The sequence below is a fragment of the Syngnathus leptorhynchus genome, chromosome 14 (genome assembly GCF_054491065.1).
Source record: "Syngnathus leptorhynchus isolate UIUO chromosome 14, UIUO_Slep, whole genome shotgun sequence".
NCBI lineage: Eukaryota > Metazoa > Chordata > Actinopteri > Syngnathiformes > Syngnathidae > Syngnathus > Syngnathus leptorhynchus.
In genome coordinates this window covers 1217997-1239908 of record NC_141208.1, presented here as the reverse complement: position 1 = coordinate 1239908, position 21912 = coordinate 1217997, and the positions used below count along the sequence as shown (strand labels likewise).

The 21912-nt window shown below is 47.3% G+C and overlaps 4 protein-coding genes across 14 annotated transcripts; 2 read left to right on the top strand and 2 right to left on the bottom strand.

Annotated features, from left to right (window-relative positions):
• Positions 1-60: 60 nt before the first annotated feature.
• On the top strand, positions 61-6344 carry parp2 (poly (ADP-ribose) polymerase 2). Of its 4 annotated transcripts, none has more exons than XM_085929769.1 (18): positions 61-271; positions 845-871; positions 965-1057; positions 1118-1297; positions 1454-1521; positions 1614-1664; positions 1744-1840; positions 1950-2025; positions 2097-2199; positions 2315-2468; positions 2538-2676; positions 2749-2812; positions 2873-3010; positions 3076-3203; positions 3289-3388; positions 3493-3591; positions 3648-3772; positions 4061-6344. In XM_085929769.1, the coding sequence occupies exons 1-18, from the start codon at positions 202-204 to the stop codon at positions 4224-4226; spliced, it is 1878 nt and encodes a 625-aa protein (XP_085785895.1). In that variant the 5' UTR covers positions 61-201; the 3' UTR covers positions 4227-6344. The 4 variants fall into 4 exon arrangements, with proteins under 4 accessions (XP_085785895.1, XP_085785893.1, XP_085785896.1 ...); XM_085929770.1 differs by having other exon boundaries at positions 65-271; positions 789-871; XM_085929767.1 differs by having other exon boundaries at positions 845-1057.
• On the bottom strand, positions 3892-5971 carry LOC147045801 (protein lifeguard 1). Of its 2 annotated transcripts, XM_085929771.1 has the most exons (5): positions 5660-5971; positions 5378-5578; positions 5064-5192; positions 4848-4991; positions 3892-4667 (listed from the first exon to the last, which is right to left on the bottom strand). In XM_085929771.1, the coding sequence occupies exons 1-5, from the start codon at positions 5969-5971 to the stop codon at positions 4533-4535; spliced, it is 921 nt and encodes a 306-aa protein (XP_085785897.1). In that variant the 3' UTR covers positions 3892-4532. The 2 variants fall into 2 exon arrangements, with proteins under 2 accessions (XP_085785897.1, XP_085785898.1); XM_085929772.1 differs by having other exon boundaries at positions 4848-5192.
• Positions 6345-7307: 963 nt separating the features above from the next.
• LOC147045799 (uncharacterized) lies at positions 7308-11966 on the bottom strand. The gene is made up of 9 exons (XM_085930591.1): positions 11896-11966; positions 9425-10086; positions 9141-9302; positions 8955-9062; positions 8779-8848; positions 8596-8683; positions 7842-7903; positions 7650-7760; positions 7308-7510 (listed from the first exon to the last, which is right to left on the bottom strand). The coding sequence occupies exons 2-9, from the start codon at positions 9998-10000 to the stop codon at positions 7422-7424; spliced, it is 1266 nt and encodes a 421-aa protein (XP_085786717.1). The 5' UTR covers positions 10001-10086; positions 11896-11966; the 3' UTR covers positions 7308-7421.
• Positions 11967-13861: 1895 nt separating this feature from the next.
• On the top strand, positions 13862-21817 carry hnrnpca (heterogeneous nuclear ribonucleoprotein C a). Of its 7 annotated transcripts, XM_085930481.1 has the most exons (11): positions 13866-14066; positions 14999-15069; positions 16125-16265; positions 17345-17455; positions 18700-18984; positions 19323-19395; positions 19462-19512; positions 19591-19838; positions 19965-20078; positions 20590-20798; positions 21335-21817. In XM_085930481.1, exons 3-11 carry the CDS (start codon positions 16172-16174, stop codon positions 21428-21430), a joined length of 1281 nt encoding a protein of 426 aa, XP_085786607.1. In that variant the 5' UTR covers positions 13866-14066; positions 14999-15069; positions 16125-16171; the 3' UTR covers positions 21431-21817. The 7 variants fall into 7 exon arrangements, with proteins under 7 accessions (XP_085786610.1, XP_085786609.1, XP_085786612.1 ...); XM_085930484.1 differs by lacking the exon at positions 16125-16265 and having other exon boundaries at positions 13862-14066; XM_085930486.1 differs by lacking the exon at positions 16125-16265 and having other exon boundaries at positions 13863-14066; positions 17345-17453; positions 18719-18984.
• Positions 21818-21912: the final 95 nt, after the last annotated feature.

The following is a 21912-nucleotide window of genomic DNA, read 5'->3' as shown; positions in this document are numbered from 1 at the left end:
AAAATCACTTGAGTACTTGAACGCACCACCACCACTCGATGACCAACAACCCGGAAAAGGTTCAACTGTACTTCCTGGCCCAATGAGCAGGAAGTGGAACATTTCCCGCTCCCCTCTTTTCGATTCAATGTTTTGTTTCCGTTGCGCGATTCGTCGCAAATATTGTTTGTAATACATTTTTAAATCATTTTATTAACCGTCATGAGGCGGTCGACGAGATCTTCCAGAAGCAGAAATGCTCCAGAAAATGAAGAAAGCCAATCTGAGAAAGGTGAGCGCTCACTTGCTGCGCCAAGAAGCAAACTCACGACTTTCTACATTTGATTGTAATAAATATTTTTAGATCAATATCTGCTGTTATCTTGACTGCGTGTGCCGGTGGAGCTCTTAATGTTGTGTTGAACATGTTTATTGTCAACACAGTTCTTCCACTCGCTCCAAATGGCAGAAATTGGGGATGGATGGAATCTTTATTGATCCCAGCATCCAGAAGGACACTCAAAACATCCACACAAATAAATATGAAACCTCACAGAGGCAGTTGGTTGCCTGGCCAGTTGGTACCTAAAATGCTTCCCCTACTTTTGAGGGGATTCAAATGGGTTCTTTTCTGGCTAAGCCATGTTGGGACTTAAAATGGGTCCTCATCCAGCTCACTGGTTAGTTTCAAAAATAGTTCCTTGTATGGCAACGTAATGGTTCCTAACCTTTGCTAAAGCATTGAGAAACCCACAATGGTTCCTTACCTGTTTATGTTGTGAAATTTTTCTCTGTCTGGCATTATTAAGAGACCAAAAGAGGTTCCTTATCCGGCTAACAAAGATGTCATCGTGTTACGTGTCAGTCATGTGGCAGTGGCAGGGCGACGAAGGTCAGTGGGAGACGTACTCTCCGTCCGACTCTGCCCTGCTGGACTCGGCCGTGACCTCTGGGCAAACCCGCGTCTCCCTGACCTTGAGTTCAGGGTTGCTTTACGAGGTGGACCTGAAGAAAATGGTCCAAGTCAACTCCGTCACCAAGTTCAAGAGGAAGATCCGCTCGCAGAAGCTAAAAGCAGGTGAGCGTGTGTTTGACATCCATTTATTTTATATCAGTCACCAATCCAAAATGTTTCCAGCCACTTCTGATGACACCGGGGACGACGTCATTGCTCCCAACGGCGCTCCAGTGGAGATGAAACAGGAAGCGGAAGAGTGTGAGGAGCAGCCGTCCAAAGGCAAGAGGAAGCGAGGCAAGAGCACGAGCCAGGCCAGCGGCACAGACAAGAAACTCAAAGAAGAGACGCCGCCGAGTGAAGGTGTGTTGGATAGGCACACTCGCATGCACGCTAACCAAAGAAACACAAGCGACACCCAGAGGCACACAAAATGATTCACGCCGGATGTGACGTGATCTATGTGTGGGACGTTGTGACATCCGCCAAACTTTTTCGTCCTCCCTCCGCTGCAAAAAGTTGTCAAGACGGTGGTGATGAAGGGAAAAGCTCCGGTGGACACGGAATGCAAAGCCAAGCTCGGCAAGGTATCGCTTGCTCCCAGCCGACGAAGGTTCGGGTCGGGCTTGGTGTGTGAGCCAGCCGCTCAAGTTTGGCTGCGTTTGTGTCTTTGGGCCAGGCTCACGTTTACAGCGAAGGAGAGGACGTTTACGACGTGATGCTGAACCAAGTAACTTGCTTCGTTTGCTTGGACTCTTTGAGAAAGGGCCCTTCATGAAGGCGAGCTTTGTTTCACGGTGTTTCTGCAGACCAACCTTCAGTTCAACAACAACAAATATTACCTGATCCAGTTGCTGGAGGATGACGCCGCCAAGGTGTTCAGCGTGTGGCTGAGGTGGGGCAGAGGTGAGTGACCGACCCAGCCAACCAGCCAGCCAGCCAGCCAGCCAGCGCGTTGGGTTGCGCTTGCTCTCTCTTTTGAACGTTTTTCCAACGCTCTGTTGATGCCCCCCAGTGGGCAAAGTGGGTCAGTCCAGCCTGACGCCGTGCGGCGGAGACCTGCTGAAGGCCAAAGCGCTCTTCAAGAGCAAGTGAGACCACCACGAGCATTTCTCCTTTCGAAGGTGGATTTTTCCCAACCGTTTTGAATTCCGGGCCTCAGGTTTTTGGACAAAACCAAAAACGAGTGGGAGCACAGGACGAGCTTCCAGAAGGTGGCTGGAAAGTACGACATGGTCTACATGGACTACAGCACGAGTGCAAAGGTGGTCTTTCTCTTCCGGGCTTCAAAAACATTTGGTGTTCTGTTTTCTCCCTTGACACCTTTTGTTCAATTCACTTTTTCCATTTGACCTTTTTGTCTTCCAAACTGTTTTGTAGGAGGAGAAGCCCATCCCGTCGGTGGCCGAAGCGCCCAAGAAGACCTCCGAGCTGGACCCAAAGGTCCAGTCTCTCCTGAAGCTCATCTGTGATATCAAAGCCATGGAGGAGGTGGTGCTGGAGATGAAGTTTGACACGCGCAAGGCTCCCCTCGGTCAGTCCAAGACAACGACATCTCCACTCACTTTCCAAGCTTGTTCTCTTCAATGGTCTTCTACTGCAGGCAAGCTGACGTTGGAGCAGATCAGCGCCGGCTACACGGCTCTCAAGAAGATCGAGGCGTGTCTGAAGAGGAAAGACTGTGGCCGTGAGCTGCTGGAGGCCTGCAATCAGTTCTACACGCGCATCCCACATGACTTTGGGTGCGAGGAATGCAACTTTACTTTACGTTTTCTTCTAATTTCTCGTTTAATAATTCGTTTGTCTCCCCTAAGGCTAAAAACGCCGCCTCTCATTCGGACAGAAGACGAGCTGAAGAAGAAAATTGAATTGTTGGAGGTAATTGTGCTCAAGGAGAGAAGCTTCATTGTTGAGGTCTGGAAACGTTTTCCTGTGCAGGCCCTCAGCGACATCCAGATCGCGGTGAAAATGGTGCAGAGCGCCGGTGACGGCCACGACGAGCATCCTCTGGACCGCCACTACCGCTCCCTCAATTGCCAGCTCCACCCCCTAGACCCAGTCGGCGAAGAATACAAGGTCGGCATTTTTTCCACCGGCGTGTCCTTGGTGTTTTGGACTTTGTTTTTTTCTTCTGTGCCAAGGTGATCGAAAAGTACCTGCAGTCCACGCACGCCTCCACGCACTGCGACTACACCATGAGCGTGCTGGACATCTTCGCTGTGGATCGCCAAGGCGAGGGCAGCCACTTTTTGTCGCACATTCCCAACAGGTCTGGATGGCAAAGCCGCCGGTGGCAGGCGTTGAGGAGAGAGAGCACCGTAAATGTTTTTTTTCTTCTCTCCCCCTCCTGCCAGGATGCTGCTGTGGCACGGCTCCCGTCTCTCCAACTGGGTGGGCATCCTCAGCCAGGGGCTCAGAGTGGCTCCCCCCGAAGCTCCCGTCACAGGTTACATGGTAGGAGAAATCAGTCCAGTTGTGAGAGTAGAGGGGTAGAATGGCGAATGTCATTGATTGTCGCGCTTCACATATTTCAGCCATTGTTGTTGTTGTTGTTGCAGTTTGGCAAAGGCATCTACTTTGCCGACATGTCGTCCAAGAGCGCCAACTACTGTTTTGCCAGGAACCACAACCAAGTGGGACTGCTGCTGCTGTGCGAGGTATCCACCGTTTCCTGTACGCGTGTGCGATTGGTCGCTGACGTGTGTACGTGCAGGTCGCCCTGGGAGACAGCAACGAGTTGCTCGACGCAGATTACAACGCCGAAAACCTGCCGGCAGGCAAACACAGCACCAAGGGCATGGGGCGGACCGGACCTGACCCCCAGAATTTTGTCTCTCTGTAAGTAGTTGTTGTCTCTGCTCCCGCCGGGGCCTTTATTGTTGTTCTTAAGTTTGTGCCTCAAGAACAACAGTGATGTTCCTGGGGTCGTTCTGAACCAGGGCATGTTCGTCCTCATTTAATGTCCATTTACTTACGGGGTCAATTTGACCCAGAGCAACAGCAATGGTTGATCTAAGGCATTTAATCATTTGTTTTTCATCCATTTCTCAGAACAGCACTAATGTTTCTGGGTCAAATCGACCATGCAGCAGAAGTACTCATTCTGTCTTTTCTGACTTTTCTCAGGAACGGCGTGACCGTTCCGATGGGTCCCGGCGTCAAGACGACGCAGAGTGCGTCTAAGGGCGGAGCTTACTCTCTCCTGTACAACGAGTTCATCGTATACGACCCGGCGCAGATACGTATGCGCTACCTGCTGCAGGTCCACTTCAACTACGCCTGCCTCTGGTAACAAGCGCATGTCATGATGGCTGGGACTGCTGTTTTCAAACACATCAAGGAATGTCGCAATCCATTCAATTGACAATTTACTGGAGGCAAACATTCATGGTGGAAAAGATTTGTCTTTTTCTGCCACAAGAATCTTGCACTTGAATGTACTGTTAGCTCAAAAAGGACATTTGAAAGATGAACATCTGCACCGTTTTGATTCCGAGCCACAAAAGGTCTGCCCGTGATGCCTTGACAAATAATACAATGGCTGTCGAGAAGTAGGAAAAGAAGCAGAAGGCCAGGCGAGAGAGAGAGAGAGAGGCTTTTAGCGCTTCCCCATAAGGTAGATGAAGATGAGCATGATGTCCAGGTAGATAATGAGAGCCGCGCTGACGTACTCCTCGGGGTCCACGCGGTAGCTCAGTGCGCCCATCATCAGCTGGCAGTCGCACATCAGGAACTGAGTTAGGAAGACAAAAGACATTTTTAGGTCCCGCTTCAACCTTCATTTTGAAACCCGACTCAGCCTAATTGTGCTTTGCACTAATTGCAATCAATTGTTCTCTCTGTCGCAATAAATAATCCATACACTGACGGCAAATATCGATTTTTTTGGCGAGTCGTTCCTTATAGTTCTTACCAGTGCGTACAGCAGGGCGCCCAAGGAGCCGTAGCAAACCTGAGGGATGTACGAGTAGTAGAAGCTGCTGAAAAAGCCGAACATCAGCAAATCCACCATCAGGATGAGCAGTATGCCGTAGCACCAGGAGAAATCGTAGCGTGTCTGCGGAGTGATCCATCCCGTCAGACAAATCAGCTGTGCTTCCAAACGGCCGTGTGCAGGATCAAACCTGACCTGCGCCGAGAAGGCGATGATGCTGAGGGAGATGACCAAGGTGGTCGCCATGGTGATGATGACGGCCCGGGTGTCGTGGAAGGAGGCCATGGTGCCCACCACGTACGACAGGCTCAGCGTCACGATGGCCTGAGGACGAACCAGTTTAGCAAAAGCATTTTGGCTCAAAAGCCTGAATGTGGCTCCACACTATGGTTAAAAACCCTGGCCAAGAGCAGAAGCCTTCAGGTTGCCAGTGCAGAATGTCCAGACCAACGTGGCTCGTCATGGGATTGAAAGACAAATACAGTCGATCCCATAATAGGCTCACTCACCAGGCCGATGATGTTCCAGGGGTGTCTGCGCCTTAGGGAGTCGGCGAAGCTAAGGGCAAGGCAGACCACGGCGAAGATAATGAAGGAGCTGACGTAAATCCAAATGTTGTCCTGCACCGCCTTCTTCACCACGCTGGAGAAGGTGAATAGACTCACCACGCTGAACGTAAACACCAGCTGCAGGGTCAGGATGCTAAAGACCTACGGTTCGCGGCACGCCCGTTGGTTCACTCGCATTCAATCGGACTCTTTGTCGAGATGGATATTTGAGTCATCGCCAACCTTGCGAACAAACGCTCTCCTGACCGTCTTGTCATCGAAAGCCGACGTCTCGGCCAGCGGGACGTCCTCCGGCTGAGTCTCCGCTTTACTATCCACGCAGGACTGGTCGCCCTCTGTCACGTCGTAGGCCGCAGTTTCGCCGTCGGGTTCGCCATCTTCTAATAAGTCTTGTGAGTAAGGCGGTGGATCTTGCTGCGCCGGTTCTTCGTACGGTGGAGGCGATGCTTGAGCGGGCACGTTGAAACCCCAGGGCTCCAACGCGGGCACGTTGAAACCCGAGGGCTCCAACGTCGTCTCGCCTTGATCGGACATTCTAGTGATGAAAAATAAAGACGAAAACCTTTTGTGGATTGGAAAAATGAATGGCCGCACACATCACTATTGAAATTGAACAGGCATGGGAGACTTGAAGCACTCACAGTATTTGACTTGTGCCACCGTTTTTGTGCAAATATCCGTTACGCAAACAGTTGCAAAATTGCTAGTCAATAGGGCTTTTGATTGGATGTCATGGTTAAGATTGGAATGAGTATTTCGAAGATTTAATTGGCGTCCAATAGCAAAACAGGGTGGAATGATCAAAAGCAAAGATTGATTTTGCTGCAGAGCAACATTCATTCTCGTCTTGTTAAAATATCTTTTATTTACAGTGAGTCACGGGGAAATTCATGAACAAATAAATGATTTGGAGAACACAAATATAGATTGTCATCTTTCTTATTTAGATAGACAAAAGCACTAACATTCGATAGTGATCAAATATACATTGTTTTTTACTGTCTCAATATTTATTTTAGTTACATACAAAATAAAAAACCCCAGCTCATATTAATTCAATAAACTAATAGAATTTTCTAACATTTTCTTTAGTGTACTCGAATCCCCTAACGAAAGAATTGAATGAAATTGTGGATGGTGAGAAAGCGCGTCTCTTACCTTTTTGCTGGCTGCTTGTGTGCGACCGACAACCCTTCAGGTGTGAGACCACTTGCTGACACTTTTATAGGGGAAGTTCAACCAAAAAAAAAAAAGAAAGCAACTGCTGCTTTTTTACACGGCAGCCAATATTATTATACATTTGCTTCAAATGAACAACCACAACACATTGACCCTGATATATATATGTATAAATGGCATGTATTAAAAGATGCAAGATGGTTTTGAACATTTGATGTAAACATCCAAATTTAAATGTAGTATTTGACGTTATGGAAGTGAGGCAAGATGGAGACATATCCTGCAGCAAGACGTGATGAAACAATATGTGAAATGCAAAAAAGAACCAAGTGTGCAAGTTGGGAGCGCTGCGTAATCAAAAACAAGGAGCTTCTTGAGTCCCAAAGTCACGGACAAAAGACTTTCAATTCAATTTTGTCACTGACTGCATGGGAAAAGTATTATGAAATGTTTTTGCGAATAAAAACAAAACCCCTCATGACCATATGTGTAATGATAGAAATGTACAATAGATGGCAACATGAACTCAAATGACAACCATGGACTGGATAGATGTTATTCAAGGTTTGGATTTATTTTAAATCTTAGCACAAAATCCATATTTGCTACTTAAACATAGCATGTTGCAGCAACTTCAGGGACATAACCGTTTTCCATAGTAACATTTACAAGAAAATAGATTTTTGGGGGGACTGGAGAGCCATTGTTCTTCTGCAGTTGAGTAAATAAATGCAGAACATATGGCAAAAATGGGCCTCCTTTGTTATTTTTGTTTTGTTTTTTTCCTGGTTTTCCGGCACGATTGTCACGAGTCCATCAGGCCAAGGCGCCGGTCGACATCTCCCGTGTGGAACAGGAAGTCGTCGTCGTGCAGGTCGTGGATCAAATCGAACCCTGCGTCACATGTTCGGTAAAGCCACATATTATTCACGGCTATTCTTAAGTGTGCTATGGGCTCCCTCTAGTGGTGCACAAAAGTATCACTGAATTAAATGCTAATTAATGCTTGCGTTTGTTGAAAGCCCTTGCGTACCTGCAGGGGGCGCTGTCGAGGCTTGCGGGAAATACGCAGACACTTGGGCAAGACCTTCATCGGAGATTGGCCGAAACGGCCTCCTCTCACCAAAGAGTTCGCTGGGGAACGCTAAAGCAAAGAAGAGTCAAACTGGAGTGAAGCTGCATTTGTGATCTTTCTGTTGTTGTGGTAGCTGCTTGCCGTGACTACCTAGTTGTTGTTGTTGTTGTTGCAGTCCAGCGTCATCTGACCTGACAAACAGGGCTTCCATCCTGTCAATCAAAAGAAATTGAAAATGTGACGACATTTTCAATTTCTCACTTTCCAGGAGCTGCAACTCAAGGCAAAATGGTCGCTTTGAATCAAACGGCTGGTTGTTGGAAAGTAGCATAGGTGTCCGATACAAGTAGCAGCTCCTAGGCAGGCGCTTTTGTCATCTCTGACTGGGCAAAATTCTGACAATACGTCCAAACAAACATTGATCCTGCAAAAAACATTGAAAGGTTCAAAAAGATCTCACGCAGTGGAAAAACATGATTTCCACCTTAGCTTGAGGGGGGTGTATCTAGGAATGTGCTGACTGAGCACAAACACTCTGACTCAACATGGAAACCGAAGGCTGCCAAGCGCAAAAAGAAAAGCAACTGTAGGGATGATATGCAGCTGGGGGGAGGAGGGGGGTCGTAAAGGGGGTTTGGGTGGACGATGGAGCGTTCCTTCTTGTGGGTCCCTCGAGGTGGGGGGATGGGGGGGGGAGGGCCTTTTTGCCGGAGACTTCATAAATCAGCCTCGTGCTTTCGGATTGGACGAAACCTTGGTACTCGTTTTGTGTGTCCAAACCATCTCAAGTCCAGTTGGCTTGATAAAGAGAAGACTTGAAGCTTTTACTTGGATGTAAACGGACACAAGATGTCAGGAAAGTCTGAGTTCAAGTAAACAGCAAAAAGTCAACTTTTTGACTGACCCTTGGAAGCTTTCCTCCATGCAGTAATGGTGGACATCCACCCGAGGGGACACCACAGAGTCCGAGCTACCTCCGTTTGTGTAAGAACCTGAAGGAGACACGATTGAGTGTTAGTACGCCTCGAGGGTTTGGTTGAAAAACAAAACAAAAATAGTTTGATAGCTTGTGTACAGATTGGTCGACCTGGAAAGTTGTTTAAGCCCGGAAGAGCTGAGCCAGATTGAGCTGATTCCCCTACAGAGTCAATTTGAACCTGTGACAATGACAGATCTTAATAATTTGAGAGTCCGACTTGATAACAACGTTCATCTAGCAAACACTTGGAAATCAAGCTTCCTATTTCTATCCCATCGTCATACCTGGGCCTCCCGCGCACCTTTGGCCGAATGAGTCTTGGTGTGTTTCCGCAGAGAGCTCGGGTCGGTGTAGCGCTTGGCGCATCCCGAGATTTGGCAGGCGTACGGCTTCTGTGAGAAAAACAAGATCAGAAACGGACAGGATTTGCGTGAAGGTGCGGGGCTTCAAGACTTGACCGACCGACCGACCGTGTCAAGGTGTGTTCGTTGGTGCTTGGCGCGATCGCTCGAGTTGCTGAAGGCCTTGGAGCAGCCAAGGTGCTGGCAGATGTACGGCTTCTCCCCCGTGTGGCTCCGCAGATGGATCTTCAGGTTCTCTAGGCGGGAAAATGCCTTGGAGCAGCCTTCAAACTGCAAAAAATGCCAACATCCATTGAGCTTCCCTCATGATGCCAGCTTGTTCCCCGCTTTTGTCTTCAGCCAACAAGGACATTTGCCCCCAAGTCTGTGGTGTCTTTATCTTAGCAACTCACCATGCACTTGTTGGGCTTCTCCCCAGAGTGCACCCTCATATGGATGAGCAGCTTGTACCGTGCGTTGAAGGGCTTTCGGCGTCTGATGCAGTCGTCCCAGAAGCAGGCAAAGTCCTCGCCCTTACGCTGGTCCACGTGCACCTTTTCGATGTGCCTCGCAAGTTCTTCCTGACTCCTGCAGGTAGCGCTGCAATCGGTCCAAAGACACCGCCGGTCACGTACCGTGGTGTCCTTTGCGGGCTCTTGTTTTACGTCCTCTGCTAGTTTTTGAGATGCGGTCCATCCGGGAAGATCGTGGCATACCGGAAGGGTCGTCTGGGAACTGTTGCAGAATCCTTTGGATATATTAGGACTTGTGTAGAATCCCTTCTTGGTGATGTCAGGTTTGGACCCGCAGGTGAGATCCAGAGAGGCCACGGATGTCCTAGGCGCGCAGCAAAACCCGACAACACCCGACGACCGGACCCCGGAATACAGTGTGTCCTGGTGGTCCTCCCCGTCTCGGAAGAAACCAGGAAGAGTCATCCGGGAGTCCAGGGGTCCAAGGTCCATAGGTCCGAAGTCCGGGGGCCACATCTCGGGGGTCGATACGATGCCGTCGAGCTGTCCTGAACACCTCTCGGGTGTCACATTTTCAACAAGCGGAGTCTTCGCAGTCAGACCTATTTAGGGGAAACAAGACGGAGCATGATTTGGGGATCCAGGATCAGGAATCCTAGCTTTCACGCCAATGATTTGAGTACGACAGTGTCAGTGTTCAGGAGTAGACACATTTGTAATCGGCTGGCAAGAGGACATTCAAAATGCCACCAAATATTTGATAGACCAAGAAAAGTCCTTCTGACTATCAAGTTCTCTGTTGACCCCCAAGAAATTTGGAATACGTTTTCAGGACACTTTTGAGAAAATGAGTGAAACCTGGTCCAGTGGTTTGTTTGTTGGGAAAGATGACAAACCACGGCTTATGGCTTCACTTGTGTCGATGATGTCATTTACAGCAGCGAATGAGTCATGGGTACGACCCGGTCGGGTTCTTTAATGCGGATGCGACTCAGACGATGAGTAAGTGGACTTCTGAAGGACCGGCCCGGCCCGGCTCCTAACTGTATGCTTCATGACCGTGGTTTACTGCTATAGTCTGCTTTACTCTTTTATGGTCTTTCCTGTAAGACGGAGGGAGGCATGGGAACCGGGAGCCAATACTAATTAGAGAGATTTCAATTGTGTCCGTGGAAATGGTCGAGCTTCGGGATTCACAGTTTGGGATCAGGGTAGTAAATACTGGAAGTGAGTGCTTGGTGTTAGCTAGGACAAAGTGATTGGCATTTGCTAAGCCTAAAGTTAGCTAAGTTAGCTTTGTGCTTGTTTTGGCTACGGGCTGATGATAGGTAGCGTTTGAGGTTAAGATTCGTTTGGGTTCTTCAATTTGGGGTTGGTCAACGTGTTCAGGGTTAGGATGCATTGGCTTCATGAGGGGTTTGGCTTCGGGTGAGTCCCAACTGGAATCAAACTGAGAGGCTTTACCAAGCAGACCCCCGTGCAAAGGAGTCCAAGCATGAAGAGAAAAACATTCTGGGCTGGGTTCCATAAAGAAGAGTGTTACGGTAAAACTAAAAAAGTTTTCCCGCAAAGCCCTCCGCCAGCCAGCACACGCTATGTGGAAATGTCAACCCGTTCGCTCGCTCGCTCGGTCTCATGTGGTGTCGCGCTGGCTGAGTTTAGCTAAATACAGCTGTGGCCATTCAAAAGCAGCTAATGTGTGCTCTTGATTTACAAACGCTCGCGCCTTCTGGTCCAGATGGCCAGTGGAGTGAAAAATGTCAGCGGGATCCCATCCACAGACGCGAGCGCATCCATCCTTCTTATGGCCCAGTCCCAGATCACACGTGAATGACGTCACTGTTTTCTCAACCCGTTGCTGGGTTTTTTAACGACACCAACGAGCCTCCCCCCCGTGTGTCCGCATTCGCGCCGATAGTTGGCCGCGGTCCGGCACTTTCCGCTTATGGAGCCCCTGTTTTCAAAGTAACGTCTTGGGAGACCTACCAGGTTGCGCAGGGTTAGGGTCAGAAGGTCAAGGTCAGGGATGGATGATAAGGTTGGGAGTAAGGGTAACATTAGGGTTAGTGGTTTAGTGGTTGTTGGGACAGAAGTTTGGAGGGGAAGAGCTGGAGCAACAAATGGAGTTTTACTGACCCCTCCACCGACTTCCACCAAGTGTCAACAGCCACGAGCAACAATCAGCAGCCAAAGATCATCGATATTCCCAAAAAAACGCCACAATATCAGTCACAGACAACAATTTGTCGGACAGCCTTGGCATGGCACTGACGTCGGAAACCTCGCAAGATTGTACAGTTGAAATGAAGCCTTATTTAAAACACATGTAAATATCTAGCATTGTTTGTCACTGAACAATTATGGTGTAACACACAGTTTGATTCCTTGCTAAATGGGATAAATGTACTCACAGGCACGTAACGCAACATCCGCTTTTCACCGAGCGTGTGAGGTGGAGGTCCTGTCGAGCGTTGCAAATGAGTTGCAGCCAGAATACTCCTGACTGCGGCTTTGACGTCTCCACTCTGCTCGGGTCCGAGATGACTCTCAGGGTGCGTGCGCAAGCTGGAGGCAACGCTTCCATGTGCGCGCCCGCACATGCTGCAATCTTATCCCCCCCCCCTCAAAAAAAAAACATTTATACTTTCATCATAGTACTGATTTGAGTATCAGTGAAAAATAAATTAGCAAGGCACAAGCATGATAATAATAACAATAATTTTATGATATCACAAGACAACATTGTGATCTAAAATATGTGCAAATTATGATTATCAGAATTATTAAAACAAAAAAATCAAGCACAAGATTGAAATGATTAGTAATAATATTGATATGAGATATATTTGATTGTGAGCCTTTGTACACTGGAGCATGCAGTACTCCGATAGACCAAAGCGTTATCACACTTGAAAGCTATTTTTTATTATACTTTGATGACCTCCTAGAAACAGCTGTCAAAAGTCAAACTACTATTTTTGGTTTTGTTCTCAGATCAACGGCAATGACCTCCAATCTGATGTTATTGTCTGTAGGCTGCCGTATGCATTTGGCCACAAATCCTCTTCCTCAAACACTGAACAAATTGAGCTGACATGTTCTTGCCATCACACGTGGAGATAATGTTAGGGAGATGAAGACCCTCGTTTGAAACATCTGCTTCCGACATGAGCCTGATGGAGGAGGTGCACAAAGGACAGATCTGGTTACCGTCTGGAACTGCAAGACGGACTTTTTTTTATTGAAGAATCCCAGGATACCACACTGCCACGTGCACGCGCACAGTCGTAAACAAACGCTGCAGAACCAGATGGACAATTGGCACAGGAGTGAGATCAAATTAAGATACATAAACATTTTTTGGGACCTCAGCTGAATGCAACTCGCGTGATTTTATTAATCATTGATGAGAAGGCCATGTGGTCAAAATCTGGTATTGCCTCAAATTAAAAAAAAAATAAGACTTTGAAACGACCTCGATTTTATGATTACAATGTATTAAATCTCCGATAAAGCAATACAGTACATGATGGTTTCATTTGGATTCAAATTAGTATTGTCTCTGTCAGATGTCAAACTTTACGACAATGGCGCTCTATGATACTTATAATAAAATGTAAAACCACAGTTGTGACATCATTTAATAGGATGTAAAGTATGAAATAGTTTTGGCCACATCTTTTGATTTAACCGACGTGATGCTACTACTTCGGGTGTGCGCGCTTTGGCCACCTGATGGCAGTATAATACAGTGGTCGCAATGGTTCAGCAAGCTTCAGTAAACAGTAGTTTTTGCTGTAGCTAAAGAGTGAGCACATTTTAGGGGGAGCTAAACCAGTATTGGAGGTTAATTATGGACAGTAGTTTATCCCCATTTTTCAAGACCTACTTTATGAAGGTTTTTGCACAGACATTTGGGTAACCATTTAACCTCTACTTGTGTATATTTAGGTCTGGGAAAAATATTTTAATTCGTGTATTACTTCCCCCCCCCCATTGTATATTTACTCATGATTACTTGCTTTGTGTTTTGAATACGTTTCGAAACTACTGACATAGTCCAACAGCGCACTCTGCTGGCGGACTCAGCGACGACGCTGTTGTTTCTACGACTTGCTGTCCCACAATGATGATGACAAGACATTATATTTGGTGCGAGGAAACGATTTGGGAATTACTTAATCAAACGGTCTATGGGCGTGTGATTTGTTTTGAATGTATCTCCTGGAAAAATGAAAAGATCTGCTTGTTCGACAACAAGTGAGCGCGGTTCTAAGGACGAGGCACACCGGTGCCACAGCAGGAACGAGCGGGCCCTTTTTCACCGCGTGGAGAAAAGTACCCGCCCCTCTCCCGCTCGCTCGCGTCGCGCCGTGCAGCAAAAGCAGCGCTCCCCTAATGCGCCATTAGCCTTGACGTTAGCTGAAGACGAAAGCTAGCTGCTTCGCTCGCTTGCTCGCTCGCTGCTTACCGGGGGCTTCACTAAAAGAAGCCTGCGCTCGCCTAAAGGACGACCTAAATATCACAAAATTTGAGCGATTTTACCGAAAAGCAAGGCATTTTGTGCTCGTAAAGGGTCGCGGTGAGTATTTTGTTCCCAGCTATTTTTCATTTTTCCTTCCTTTTTCTTTTCTTTTTGGATTTTTTTTCCCGCGATGCTTTTTCGATTTTGCCGAGCTAGTCGCCATCCTCCTCCTCCTGCTGCTCCCCAGATTAAAACAAAATGTTGTGATTTGGACAACCAAAAAGCACCTTTGGAGGCACCCTAGCTGCAGTTTCTTCCAGTTTTGCAAGTTGGCCTAGGTTGATTTTTGTGGCGGTTGTTGAGGAAACCTACAATTTGACTGGACTGATGTGTTTTTGGCACGCTTTTTAGGCGACGACGACCCTCCCTCCCTTCCATTACCTTCCCTCCCTCCCTTCACTCACGCACACATGGCTAAACTAGCCTTAGTTAGCTCGTCTGGTTTGCTAGTTTTAACTCCCCCCTCCCTGATAATCGACCACACGACGCAGACTTTTGCTGGTTTTGCAATTTTTTGGGTGGATATTGACATGTTTACTGCGCCTTTTTTAGCACCCAGGCTAATATTAGCCACGCTAGCCCTTAAGCCTAGCCCACGGCTAGGTTAAGCGCAAGGGGAGCATTTGATTCACTTTGAAGCCTGACGGTGGCGCTATCGGGGCGTGTTTGCTCATGTAGTGTCGGTCATTTTTTAAAACTAGTTTTGCTTTTCTGGCTCAGACTGAACAGTCGGTAATTTTTATTTTTTATTTTTGGAAAGTGTTTTTTTTCCCTCCAGTGGTGATGATGAGGATGACGGGGGGCCATTTTGAGGACGGGGGCCATTTTGAGGACAAGGGGACATTTTTTTTCCTTCCAATTTTATCTGGACTACACGTGACCCCAGATTTGTTGCTTAATTAAAAGCCTGTTTCACTGAAAGACTATGATGGTGGTTTATATTTTGAAAGTAAAGAAAATGTCACATCCCTTTTAATTTGCCTCTGTAGTGGTCCCAATGAGCTGCAGCAGGGAGATGAAACTGAAAATCACATTCATGGTGACATAAGAAAATAAAAATGTAAGCAGTCAAAAATCAGATACACACACACACACAGTTCAAGTTTTATTTTGTGTCAAAAGGACCCCTGTGTACTTTGTACAATAGAAATTGTGAAAGGGGAAAGAAAGCAACATATATGTAACAATACCTACAAAAGGACGACAGTGAAAGAGCTCGCAATACTTTTTGCATATTAGACATTGTAATTGGCACCAGAGAAAAAGACTTGACATATGAAATACAATTCTCACATCATCAAACCCAGCAATCAGGACAGCCTCCTGATGAAATCCTGTCATGGATTTTTCAGCCATGACGCTGTGATGTCATTTTCAGTACAGGGCAAATGGCCGCCCTCTGAGATTGCTACTAAGGGCCTGGATTTTTCTGCATATTCCACAAATGCAATACTACCATCATGAGATTTAACATGTTTAGACCAGTGGGGGTGTATAGAACATATGCTTGTAAAGACAATTTTTGACTTGTGTCTGAAATCTTTGACAGAACAATGTATAACTAACAAAACATTTTGCCCTTTAGGGATGTGAAGAAGCAGCAATGAGAGGGGGGGGAATGACAAAGACTCGTGAAATTTACGTCAAGATACAACAATGAAGTAGTTACAGTACAAAACTGCAATACTTGGTGTACAGTCGGAATTGAGAAGGGTTGCATCAGCAATTGAATTTTCACACACGCAAGACCCCATAAAGCGGATTTCTAAAGAGTGACGTTTCAATCGTATTTGAAATCATAGGCAGCAGCCACAAAAATATCAATTCAAAATGCTACTCTGCTACTCACTTTAACAAACACATTAGAAATTGCAAACGTCAGCAAGCACAAAAGATTTTCATGCATGCAAATCCCCACAAAAGACAAGTGACGTATTTATGATGACTTTTTGTGCTCGTTAGAAATTGACATTTTCCTGCCAGACTTTTATTTTTCCCCAGCAGCGATATATTTAAAAATAAAAAACCCCACACATATTCAGAATAGTTAATCTGCAGCAACACTAGATGCCTTGACCATTGTGCTAAACGTTTTCATTCCTATGACCCACTTAGATCCAGTTTCATGTTTTCAACGCTAAGCTTGCACTTGGCAGCACCTGATGCCAAACATATCTGCCGTGCCGCAATCATCCATCCGGGATCGTCCTAGCATCAAAGCTGACAGCAGTAATTCTAGTCGTAGTAACCAGATTTGTGAGTTTCTTTTCTCATCGTTCTTTTTGCGAAGACTCCTTAAAGCATTCCTGTGCTCATTGACGCACACGAAGGAGGAAGTTGTTTGAATGCATGTTGAAATACTTGTCGGATGAGCTTCAGTCAACTTCTTCCTTCGCCACTTTATTGGCCTTCGAGCTAAACGTGACCTTTAATACGATAATAATGGCATGCTTGAGCTCATTACATGCCAATGAAATGTGTTTGCTGACACATTTTGAAGGAACTCAATGCGATCCTTGATCCTCCTAAATTGCAACTAAAAAGACAGACTTCTGCATAACACGCTCGAACGATAGAAAAATTCAATAGGGGAAAAAAAAACAATGGGAAATTAAGAAGAATGCTAAACTTTTTTTTAGGCAGAAGCAAATGAGCTGAAGATGAGATGCAACGCAGTCAAGGTCAGACCTTCAGCAAGGCCGGGCAATCCCGATCTGAAACAAGGACAACCAAAAAGCAAAATTATGCAAACTGTAAGACAACAACATGCATTTTCATGCTTTTCTAATGAAAGGAAAATATTAATTTGGCACAAAACCGATATTCCCTCGAGTGCGTGCACAAATGTACTCACCCCACCTTCAATGGCAGGCAATGTTAATTTGCTGCAGGAGGACGTACATATTTCAGAAAAAAATGCGTTGTTTTTGAACAAGCAGAAATGGCCGTCAGGTGACTTCCATTGAGATCTTCAAACGCAACCGGTCGTTAAGAATGAAATGTAGAAGAAGAAAAAAACTCACACCAAAACAAATGACACCCAGTGGAGCGCAGAACCCAGACAAAAGGCCAGTGTGCCTGCAGCTTTCTCCTTTTATCCCTGTGAAATTGGCAGTGGTACTCGAAATGGGTCGTCGCGCAGCCGTCAGTCACGTTGTAAAAAATGTTCTGCGTGCATGTCTTAGTTTGGGAAATGCTAGCTAGCCGTCCGAGGTGTCTTGTTTTTGTTGACACTCGCCACCTATCTGCACTGCACAGGTAAGAAGACTTGCTGCGCCGTAACCCCTGCTTAGCATGACTCAGGTGTATGTGGTTGTTGTTTTCTTTCGCCTCAGTTAAAAATCTCAGGCCAAAAGGTGAAGGTTCGAGACCCCAGGCCAAAGTCAGCCCCAGCCCACAGTGTCAGACACAACAGACGACTGCCCTGCACACAGACGCTATGGAGTGAGTCACGACCCACCTAAACAACCCCCCCCCCACACACACACACACACACACACACACACACGCATCCTCTCAGGAGGCAGTCACTGTTGATGTCGCTGCCGTTTCATGTTTGCTCTGTGGGGGTTGCTTAATTGTTCAACTCTGGTGGGGGTCTCACAATGGCGTGGCACAAAATGCTCGTTACACAATCGTCTGGACATGGTATCGATGCGACCTGAAATCGCTTGGACGCAATCTGTTTCAATATTCCATCGCCATCACCATTTGCAGAGGATCAGACGGGATGATTTGATTTCTCCTCAAAAGTTGGCCCGCAACGTCGGGTGTCTGCCAATGAGTGGCGAGCGAACCTTCATTTGCATAACATCTATTCAATCAAACATTATTGCTACCAAAAAAACAAGCTCAATCTCTAAATACACTGTGGTCATCCATGTATGATTTCAAATGAGTTTTTGTTGTGGTCATTTTCAGATGACTGTTAAACTGCATGCTTTGTATGACACGGCAACTTCTCAGGAAGTATCACGTGGGGGAATAACTCACCCGTCTGTCTACCTTTTTAAGTGAGCTTTGTTGTGTTGTTAAGTTGAGCAGATCCTGCACCATGTTTGCACAATATGAACATGATGGAGCCCCAATTTGAGTTTGCTGGCGATGTGATGGATCTCAAATGACCAAGTGAGCTGTTTTAAGTTGTCCTCTCTTGTTGGCTTGGACAAGGTGCTTCTTAGTAGAAGTAACATTGATGCGGACACCTGTGTTCCATCTGCATTTTGCTCAGTTTTTGTTTTAAATGATCTGAATGTCTTCTATGGAGACATGGTCACATGATGCTGATGATGAACTCTTGCTTGCAGGTTGCTGCCTACTTGTGGCTCTTATTACTATTGGACTTCTCACTTGCACAAAATGGTCCGTGATTTCCAAAGCCAAGACGAACGGGGTGTCGTCAACTTTAACATTAGCCAGTGTGCCTTTTGAGGAAAATGTCCCAAACTGCGTAGTTGAACCCTAAATATAATTCAACTCGAAAAGTTTCAGGGGAATCCTCAATCGGGAACTGATTTGATAGGTTGAACCGAATCGCGCGCAGCCCTGACCGACCACACGAGTTCCTCGGTGAAGGTCCGAGTAACGGCCCTGTTCTACAGACCCTTCCAGCCCTTCGTGGAAGACGTCGAAGCTTCTCGCGCGTCACCTTTTGGCTAAACGACCGTGTGTTGTTTGTTTGTGTGTATGTCCCCTACCGACACCGGCAGCCGTTCGACCGCCGCCAGCCTGATGGCCGCCAGCAACGTGACAAACAAGACAGACCCGCGCTCGCTCAACTCGCGAGTGTTCATCGGCAACCTCAACACCCTGCTGGTGACCAAGGCCGACGTGGAGGCCATCTTCGCCAAGTACGGCAAGATTGTGGGCTGCTCCGTGCACAAGGGCTACGCTTTTGTGCAGTACGCCAATGAGCGCAACGCCCGCTCTGCCGTCGCCGGCGAGGATGGCCGGATGATTGTCGGCCAAGTGCTCGGTAAGGAAGACCCCCACCTTTTTGATAATAGGCTGTTTTTGGACAGCGTGGTCTGGCATTACCAAGCACACCGGCACTCTGTCCTTGGCGCACTCTGAATCGCACGACGGCTCTTTTTGGGAAACTCGCAAAGTTATTCAAATGTGCCTTTGAGTCAGTCGCTCGAGCCGGACCAAGCCAAATAGTTGACAAAAATGGAGACTGCCTCGTGAGAGACTTGCAAAAATAGTACTCCATCAAATGGAAGTGGAAATTGCAACCGTCTTCCTGACACTTCAAGTAACTGGGATTATGCAGCCAGTCGGGTATTTTGATGGTCTATTTTTTTTCCCCCTCAGATATTAACCTCGCCGGGGAGCCCAAACCGCATCGTTCCAAAACCACCAAACGTTCAGCTGGAGACATGTACAGGTGAGTGCATTTGAGCCGACGTTCCAAGGCAAGCTTCAATGGTGTTTTTCCTTTTCTCCCATGCAGCAGTTCCTCCTTTGAACTGGACTACGATTTCCAGAGAGATTACTACGACAGGTGAGCCCGCCGTCACCTTTACTCTGGAAACGACTCTAGCACAAAGCGGTCTCATGCCTTTTTCCTTTGGCACCGCAGAATGTACTCGTACCCGTCCCGCGTGCCCGCCCCGCCTCCGCCGCTCTCCCGCGCCGTCATCCCGTCCAAGCGCCCGCGGGTCAGCCTCAGTGGTGGCGGCGGCGGCGGTGGAGGAGGAGGCGGCGGAGGAGGAGGAGGAGGCGGCGGCGGCGGAGGAGGAGGAGGAGGAGGAGGAAGCAGCCGGCGCACCAAGAGCAGCTTCTCTTCGTCCTCCAAGAGCAGCCAGAGGGCTTACTCGTCTAGAAGTAGTGAGTACCAGACCCAGCTTCACGCCGTTGTGGTGGTAGCACACGTCAAACTCCAAAATTTGCCAAAAGATCAACCAAGATGAGCAGGAGTTCATCACAAACCTTGGAATTTTTTTTCCTTCATAGTAAAAGTCGACGAGCTGCAGACCATCAAGCGCGAGTTGACTCAAATTAAGAGCAAAGTGGACGACCTCCTGGAAAGCCTGGAGCGCATGGAGAAGGACCACAGCAAGAAATCAGGTAGGACAATTAACGTACGGTGGCGACGAGATCCGACAAATCTCCCGTTTTGTTAGCCGGCGCACATTCCGATTAACAGTCAACCAAAAGACGAGATGGGCGAGTGGCAGCAGTGCGGGGCTTTGAGAGGTTCCATTGTGTCGCGTGTGGGTGGAGCATGAAACACACGGCAAATGCCATGTTTACTATGCGGCGTATCATTTGCAAATTCCTCAAGGAGCCACAGCTGACAAGACGGGAATGCCGTCAAATTTTTCAACCAAGTGATGCCAAGTGAAGATTTTTTGTTGTTGTTGTGTATGGGAAAATTTGGTGCGCCATCAACCACAACCATGTCTTGAAATCTCAAAAGACAGTTTACACCTTGCAAAGTGAAATTTGGTAGCTATTATTAGCAGACCCTCTCAGAAAATCAACATGCCTTGCCCGGCCGGGAAAGTTACATTTTTCAAACACTTGAAAATGAAAAGACATCTGGGAAGCTCATTTTGTCACGCTTGCTTTCCGGCAGAGTCCAAAGGCATGAAGCCCGAGCCAGGCGAGGTGACCTCCCCGCCTCACCCAGGCAGCAAGAAAGAGGAGGCCCTGAAGCGGGAGCGGGACAGCCAGGAGCTGAACGACACTGACGAGGAAGACGAGGAGGAAGAGGAGGAAGAGGAGGAGGAAGAGGAGGAGGAGGACGACGAAGAAGAGACGGACCTCCTGGAGGAAGAGGAGGAGGTATGACCGAAACCTACCAAAGAAAATGAATAATCCAAATCCAAATCATGGTGTAAATGAACATTGTGCTAATTTCTGTTTTTAACATTGCCATTTCTGGAGTCCTTCATGAGAGCAGTGCTTTTGCTTTGGAAAACAATCATCCAAGGATTTCACCTATTTGCTGACATGCTAGGCATGAAACTACTGGCTCAATCAGAAACAAAACATGGCCAAATAGTTCTTTGGTGCAGCCAAAGTAGCCTCAAACTACTACATTCATCAAGGCTCAAGAAGTCACCGTCGCAAAACATCTTTCACTCATTTCGTTTTGTTCAGACAGACATCTTCTGTTCAAATCAATCCTTTTGCAATCGCATCCGATGATCCAACCGACAGACCCAATTACCGATTGAATCATCGACTCTAAAAATATTGCTCTGTGACACGCACGATCCTTTTCTTTTGATTTTTCTTGTTTTGTTTAAATGTCAATTTATTTCAAGCGCTCTGCCGTGGTGTTACATCATCGCGTTGTGACAATTTGGTTCACGCAGGTGAAGAGCCAAGAGCAGGAGGAGGAGGAGGAAGAAGGCGAGCACGTAGAAGGGGACGACGACGGCGACAGCATCAACGGCGAAGACGACTCGTAGGCCGTCGAGCCACCAGCCGCGCCGCACCTCGCTGCGGTTGAACGCTAATAGTAGGAACCCGGACTTGAGTTTTATCATTTGACCACGATTTCAAAAAAAAGCTGACGTGCACGGAAAGGAGCATGACGTGCAAGCGCACACGCAGTTGTTGTGTTCATTTGTGACTCGCTGTGTAGCCTCTTTTAGCACGTCGCAACCGCCTACATGTTTGCGCCTTGGTGGTGTTTTTCCTTTTAGCTCTCGTAGACTCGTTTGTCGGCTTCCCTCCTCGTCGTCGTCGTCTGTCTGTCGGTGGCTTTGACCCCCTTGCGTGTCCGTTTTTTTAAAAATACTATTCGACTTCTGTTTTACTGTAAAGGAATGAATTGCAATAAAATATTAAAATGTCATGACGGCTTTTTTGCGTAATTAATCGACAATGAAACGAGGCCCTCCCTCGCAGTCAGCCGCAGGTGGCGTTAACCTTGAAGACGTGGCGTTCC